At 39.8% G+C, this 7,789-nt stretch overlaps 1 protein-coding gene across 1 annotated transcript; it reads left to right on the forward strand.

The window, feature by feature from the left end:
* Positions 1-581: 581 nt before the first annotated feature.
* LOC149819984 (ubiquitin-conjugating enzyme E2 20-like) lies at positions 582-6,766 on the forward strand. The gene is made up of 6 exons (XM_089981714.1): positions 582-724; positions 1,043-1,070; positions 1,190-1,417; positions 1,632-1,695; positions 1,795-1,854; positions 6,714-6,766. The coding sequence occupies exons 1-6, from the start codon at positions 582-584 to the stop codon at positions 6,764-6,766; spliced, it is 576 nt and encodes a 191-aa protein (XP_089837840.1).
* Positions 6,767-7,789: the final 1,023 nt, after the last annotated feature.

Consider the following 7,789-nt stretch of genomic DNA (forward strand, 5'->3'; position numbering starts at 1 on the left):
AGTCGGTGGTTTTTTTGTTGTTGAGTCCCTTTTTAGACTCGGAAAGGATCTGATCCAATAAGACTCGGCCCAGTCAAGAGTTGACTCGTGACAAATCCAAGCATGGAGCCATCCAAACGGATAGGATCCAGGATGGAGGTTTTGCAATTTTTGGCTATACCAGTGTCCAATTCCAATCCAAATCTCCATGAATGTAGCTATTCCGGATAGAAACCATTTTCATTGGTGGGGTATCCAATTCTTTTCAGCTTGAATGGGTCAGCCCATGCCCAAAGAAAAACGGGTTCTAATGTTTTATAGATTTGGACCCTGTAATTCAAATTAAATTATTAAATTGGACCGACAAAGATCCCACCTAGTCGTTGAGATGCCAAAATATGCACCGTTCATCTCTAACGTTCAAAAAGTTTCGAATTCATAAGGCTCTGGCCTTCGCATACTCTCTCTCTCTCTCTCTCTCTCTCTCTCTCTCTCTCTCTCTCTCTCTCTTGTGAAGAAGAGGAGGCCCTTCCTCGCTTTGGGGGATGAAAGAAGAAAAAGCAGAAGCACCCATTTAGATCTCTTCTTCCCCTTATTCAAGGATGGCTCCCTCTGTTTATGCAGAAGCAACCCGTCAAATATCTGTGGAGCATCAAGATAACACGCTGGTTGTGGTCTCTTCTTCTCCACCAAAGCACCCTCAGAACATCGCCAAGAGTGTCGACAGCCAATCTGTTACACGAAGGTTTTTTTTATTAGTCTTTGTGGTTCTTTTTTCTCCTGTTTGATTCACTTCCATAGCTTCTTTCTTCCATCATCTCACTTTTTCAGATTATAAATCCAATCAAGATGGGAGTCCCCTTTCTTGGTTTACTCTCAGATTGATTTTTGAATGTTTTTTGAAGCCTTCTTTTCCTGTTGGGGATTGACTGATGGTTGCCATCTATAAGGAATCTCCTTTTGTTTTTTCTGGTTTCTTTTTTTACTTCTTTCCCTTTTTCTTCGAGACCTTCTTTTTGGTATCTAACGACTTTCTCTAATTTCTTTGGGACGCATAAATCAGGTTGCAATCTGAATTGATGGCCTTAATGGTAAGTTTTTTTTATCAACCACCATATTTTTATTAGTTTTCCTTTCATTCAATGTTTTTCCTCGCCGGTTTTCTATGGGTTTCTTATTTGGGTTCCTCTTCCTTTTGGGATTTCTGTAGATGAGTGGAGATCCGGGAATTTCGGCATTCTCTGAAGGGGACAACATCTTTTGCTGGAAAGGAACCATCACAGGAAGCAAGGACACCGTGTATGAAGGCATGGTTTACAAGCTCTCACTGACTTTCTCCACAGAGTATCCGTTTAAGCCACCAAAGATGAAATTTGAGACCATGTGCTTCCATCCCAATGTTGATACCTGTGGTAACATCTGCTTGGACATTCTTCAGGTTTGTATCCCCTTTTTCTTCTTCCCCTTTTCTTCAGGTTTGGACACAATGTTGACACGTGTGTGTGTGTGTGTGTGTGTGTGAGAGAGAGAGAGAGAGAGAGAGAGAGAGAAGAGGGGCAGAGAGGGTGTGTGTGTGGGTAACTGGGTGTCTAATCTATTGCCGGCTTTTTTAGTAGATCTGAACAATGGTGTTGATTGTAATTTCCCATCAGGATAAATGGTCATCTGCATATGATGTTAGGACAGTTCTGCTATTAATTCAGAGTCTGCTAGGAGGTGAGAGTCGTGAGACATGCAGCTTCTTTTCTCTTTTGGTTGTTTAATCTTCTCATGTGAAATTTTCTACTCTCCCTCTCTCTCTGGCGTGAATTTCAGAACCAAACAATGACTCACCACTGAACACTTCAGCTGCTGCATTATGGAGCAACCAAGAAGGTACTGTAAATTTGGCTTTTAAATTTTTGTTTGTGTTCTTTTTTGATAAACAAAGTTTGATAGAATATTAAATTTGTGTGTTCTTTTTCTTTTTTTTGATAAACAAAGTTAGAAGGATAGAATATTAAACTGTTTGAGATGATAAAAGGCCCAAGACCCAAGTGCATGTCATAACTCAGAACCAAATAATGACTCCCCAGTGAAACCCTTCACCTACAGTAGTACTAAGCATGTCAGATTCTTTGGGCGCATGCTATGCATTGTATATGATGGAACTGCTGCATGGTGCACATTTTGACCGTACCTGCTCTATCACAAGGCTTAGGCTGGCGAAGCAGGTTATATGTTCCCCCCCGAACAGGGCAGTTAGCTACATCTCATGTTCGGGGGGCCCAAAAAGCACCACGTATGTAAGCATGTGCGTCTCGTATCCCCATGTTTGTCAACATTAATTAGCGTTGGAGTTTGATGTGATTGCAAAGACTTAAGTACCCTCCTCTATTGGTGCCAAAAAAAAATGACGATTCTAGAAAAAGAGTGGTTGTAAAGACTTAAGTGCCCCGAAGATGATTATTTAAGACTCGGTCTCTGCACTGTAAGATTATCCGAGAAAGAAATCTCCCCTGTAGGAGGCCATGAACATCAACCCTCTCACTCACTCTCTCCCTTCTCTTTCTGCTTTTGTGCACATCCAGCAGAAAATCCTGTGCATTGCTCCATCAAGCACCGACTGACCTGCACATTGACTGTTGTGGAGCCTGATTAAGAGTTTTTACCCTTACAGTAGGAGGGTTTGGGGGCTCCTCCCAGCGTAGGTAGCATCATTCAACTAAATGAGTTGTGGATCCTGATTCAGAGTTTTTATCCTTATAGGACTCTGTCTGGGGTCTCCTCCCAGCGTGGGAGGCTCCTCCCAGTGTGGGAGGCTCCTCCCAGCGTGGTTGGCATCATTCAACTTGAAGAGTTGTGGAGCCTGATTCAGAGTTTTTACCCTTACAGAAGGAGGGTCTGAGGGCTCCTCCCAGCGTGGGTAACATCATTCAACTTAATGAGTTGTGGAACCTGATTCAGAGTATTTGCCCTTATAGGAGGGGGGTTTGGGGGTTCCTCCCAGCGTGGGTAGCATAGTTTTTGCCCTTACAGGAGGGGGTTCGGGGGCTCTTCCCAACATGGGTAGCATCATTCAATTTGATGAGATATGAAGCCTGATTCAGAGTTTTTTCCCTTACAGGAGGGGGGTATGGGGGCTCTTCCCAGCATGGGTAGCATCATTCAACTTGATGCACTGCAGGATTATCCAAGAAAGGAATCCCCCCTGGAGAAGGCCATGCACATCAACCCTTTCTCTCTCCCTTCCCTTTCTACTTCTGTGCACATCTAGCAGACAATCCTACATTGCTCCATCAAGCATCGACTGACCTGCACACTGACTATAGCATGATTCAACTTGATGAGTTGTGGAGCCTGATTCAGAGATTTTGCCCTTACATGAGGGGGTTTGGGGGCTTCCCCCGGCGCAATAAAGTGTTTTGTTTAATCATGGTACTCATGTTTCCTTCGGTTGTTTCTTGCTAGAGGTTTTTGTAACACCCTTTCTCACGATTTTTCTATTTTTTTTTTGTTTGAAGATGGTGACTTTTGAAAGTTACCGTTCAATTTCAGGAAATGAACCTGTTACAGAACCTGAAATTCTGTAACCAGTTCTGGTTTTTAACAGATTTGAAATATCAAATGAATTTATAAAGTTATAAAAATTTCCAAATACAAACTAGCCAAGTAAAGAAAGAAAACCCTTTTTACAGATTTGAAAAATGATCTCCCGTTGGGGAGATATGACTCTTGCAAAATGAACAAAAAACCTGAGTAACTCAAACGATATAGAGTGTGACAGGGTCTTGGTTATTGACCAAAAATAGGTATGAAATGACCATAAAAATTTGTGAAAATTGACAGAAATAAACTAGACTCAATAACGAAGATGTCGCTTTTTACGGATCGAAAATCCGATCTCTAGTTAGGGAGATACCCCGACAAGTTGATCTTGATTTAAATAGCTTTGCATCAGACTCTGGTGTTGTTGCAGACTTAAGTACCCTTTCTTGTTATTCTTCTCATAAAGTGATGGTTTGAGAAAATGACAAAAATGCCCTTCATTCAAAAAAGAAAAAACAAACAGTTCAAAAAAGGACAAACATGTCCTCCATCTAGAAAGTCAAGGATGATGTTGACTCTTTAAAGTCTTCTTATTCTTTCTCCGTTCAAAAAAAGGACAAACATGTCCTCCATCCAGAAAGTCGAGGATGATGTTGAAACACTGTCCTCTTCAAAGTCTTCTTCTTCTTTCTCCGTAAAACACTGTAAAACCGGAGATCAGATTTCAAATCCGTAAAAAGCAGTGTCTTTTTTATTGAGTCTAGTTTATTTCTATCAATTTTCAACAATTTTTATGGTAATTTCATACCTATTTTTGGTCGAAAACCAAGACCCTGTCACACTCTATATCGTTTGAGCTGCTCATGTTTTTAGTTCATTTTGCAAGAGTCATATCTCCCCAACGGGAGATCATTTTTCAAATCTGTAAAAAGAGTTTTTTTTCTTTATTTATCTAGTTTATATCTGGAAATTTTTATAACTTTATATATTTATTTGATATTTCAAATATATAAAAAACTGGAACTATTTTGTTTAATCATGGTTAAATAAGATTAATCTATATCCAGTCCTGAATTTAGTTTACTCTTGTCAAAAAAATCATAACAATGATTTCCTGAAGAATATTGTCAATCAAATAACGATTTGTTGAAGGAGGGCTACAGTCATGATATGGGGGCCAAAATCAAAACATTTACAAAATCTGGATACAGGGTTCTGGTATTAAATCAAAATAAAATAGCAATTGATCATGAAAAATTCTAAAAATTTACAGAGATGAACTAGACACATAAACGAAGAGAACCCATTTTACAAAATTGAAAAATAATCTCTCATTAGGGAAATAAAATTCTGACAAAATTGATCAAAATCTGAGCCATTAAAATGACACAGGGTTGTGATTTTTGACCCAAAACTGGTATGCAAACACTATAGAAATCGTTGAAATTTGGTATGGACAAACTAGATTCAATTTAGAAAATAACCCTTTTTACGGATCAGAAAGATCATCCCTGGTTAGGGAGAAATCACTCCCGCAAGTTGGACCTGATTCTGCTAAAATCCTGATGGTGCAAAATAACAGGTTCTGAACCTACAAACTTAGAATAATCTAATTTTTGGTGGAGAGCATGAAGACATATGCATGAAGTTGCAGTAAAAAATTCAGATCGAAATGAGCTCCGATTATATACAAATCGATGGATTTAAAATACACCAGAATTGAAAGTACAATCTAAAAAGCAACTGAAAATGATAAGAGTCAACTGCACATTGAAAAAGAAATAACAGGTTCCAATGAATCCGAGAAACATCTTTGTATTCTCCTATACATATCAACTCTTCAAGTTGAACGATGCTACAGTCAGTGTGCATGTCAGTCGGTGTTTGATGGAGCAATGTAGGATCGTTTGTTGGATGTGCACAGAAGTAGAGAGAGAAGGGAGAGAGAGTGAGAGGGTTGATGTTCATGGCCTTCTCCAGGGAGAACTCTTTGCCTCCATTGATTTCTTCTCTAGAGAGAGAGAGAAAGGGTTTTACAGTGTTTTACGGAGAAAGAAGAAGAATACTTTGAAGAGTCAACAACATCATCCTCGACTTTCTGGATGGAGGACATGTTTGTCCTTTTTTTGAACGGAGAAAGAAGAAGAAAACTTTGAAGAGTCAACATCATCCTCGACTTTCTGGATGGAGGACATGTTTGTCCTTTTTTTGAACTGATTGTTTTTTCTTTTTTGAATGAAGGGCATTTTTGTCATTTTCTCAAACCATCACTTTATGAGAAGAATAGCAAGAAAGGGTACTTAAGTCTTTGCAACAACACCAGAGTCCGATGCAAAGTTATGTCAACATACACGAGAATACGAGCCTCATGTGCTTGTATATGTGGTGCTCATTCAAAGCCCCGAACACAGATGTGGGATTCAGTGAATCATCGGGGGGGAACATACACCACCCTCTCTTAGGCTGGTGTTCACCAGAAGCCATGTGAAATGCTCTCATTGGAAAAGAGCGCAATCATCTTAGGCATATGTGCCTTCAATCTTTGGATTCATGGTCATACATGTGGAAGCTGCTGCATGATACTCTTTTTTAACGTACCCATCAATCAAAAGTTGTGCCTTTAGTAGTATCCACAGAAGATGCTAATTTCCACGACCTTCATCTGAAAGGGTAATGTCCTATGAGAAAAGAGCACTCACCGACTTAATCTATTCTTATATACCACTCAGTCCTTTGGTAACTCATAGATGGTAAGGCAGGGCCTGTCTGCAATTGAAACTACAGCCACTACCATCGACTTGTTTGTGTTGTCCACCACAGATTTCCAAGTCTCTATGTAGGGCAGCATGACTCGAGTGTATGATTACACCGGATTGCTTCATGTTTTTAAGACATGGGCATTGGTTTATGTTGTTTGGTTTGCATAATACAGGAAAGCAGTGGAAATGCAGTACAAGCTCGTAGGTGGAGCTATCTAACTGGCTATTGCTTGTCATGGAGTGTACACTCATACTTTTTCAGGACCCTTTTTCAGGGTATGCAGTACCCAGCTGCTCAAAAGTTGTATTTTCAAATGTTTTTCCTGTCTTTGGGATACTGTATTTAGCCATTCATTTGTGTTGGTTTTTGTACATGGACTCTCTTATAAATCAAAGAAATCTGGTTGGGTGTGACTTGGGCATTGGTTTCTGTTGTTTGGTTTGCAGAATACAGGAAAACAGTGGAAATGCAATACAAGCTCGCAGGTGGAGCTATCTAATTGGCTATTGCTTGTCATGGAGTTACACTCATACTTTTTCAGGACCCTTTTTCAGGGTATGCAGTAGCCTACATTCTCAGCTGCTCAAAAGTTGTATTTTCAAATGTTTTTTCTGTCTTTGGGATACTGTATTAGCCATTCATTTGTGTTGGTTTTTGTACATGGACTCTCTTATAAATCAAAGAAATCTGGTTGGGTGTGACTTGGTGGTTGAATATATTTGCTTGTTACCAAGATGAGAATATGCGTCAGTTGTATTAGGTAAATTCGGTGGGCATTAAGCTCATTTTATGGTTTGAGAAAATTTCTTTTAGCATTTCCCATGGGAACTTTTACCAATGTGCAATTTCCATACCATGAGACGAAGGATCTCAGGTGCGCTCATATCTGAGATCTCTTGTTTGAGGAGGAACTAGTTCAAGGCATAGGCTCCAGAGCTGAAAATGGGCCCCCACATCTTGATTTCTGAGTTTCCTCTGGGTGAGATCAGTGGCATGTATGCCCTTGATCTGTACATTTCAGAATTCAATATGTTAAGGTTGTCCTCGACTAAGATACATGAATCAATGTTTGTTGACGTAAAGTCTTGCACACAGTTAATAAATATAGTGAGGGTGCCACTGTGTACATTTCAGAATTCAATATTTGTTTGAGGAGGAACTAGTTCAAGGCATAGGCTCCAGAGCTGAAAATGGGCCCCCACATCTTGATTTCTGAGTTCCTCTGGGTGAGATCTGTGGCATGCATGCCCTTGATCTGTACATTTCAGAATTCAATATGTTAAGGTTGTCCTCGACTGAGATACATGAATCAATGTTTGTTGACGTAAGTCTTGCACACAGTTAATAAATATAGTGAGGGTGCCACTGTGTACATTTCATGTATTCAATATGTTAAGGTTGTCCTCGACTGAGATACATGAATCAATGTTTGTTGACGTAAGTCTTGCACACAGTTAATAAATATAGTGAGGGTGCCACTGTGCATTGTGAGCTGCAATAAGAGAGAAAAAGCAGTTTTTGT

The sequence above is a fragment of the Nuphar pumila genome, chromosome 12 (genome assembly GCF_984573655.1).
Source record: "Nuphar pumila chromosome 12, dmNupPumi1.hap1.1, whole genome shotgun sequence".
In the NCBI taxonomy this organism is placed as follows: Eukaryota; Viridiplantae; Streptophyta; class Magnoliopsida; order Nymphaeales; family Nymphaeaceae; genus Nuphar; species Nuphar pumila.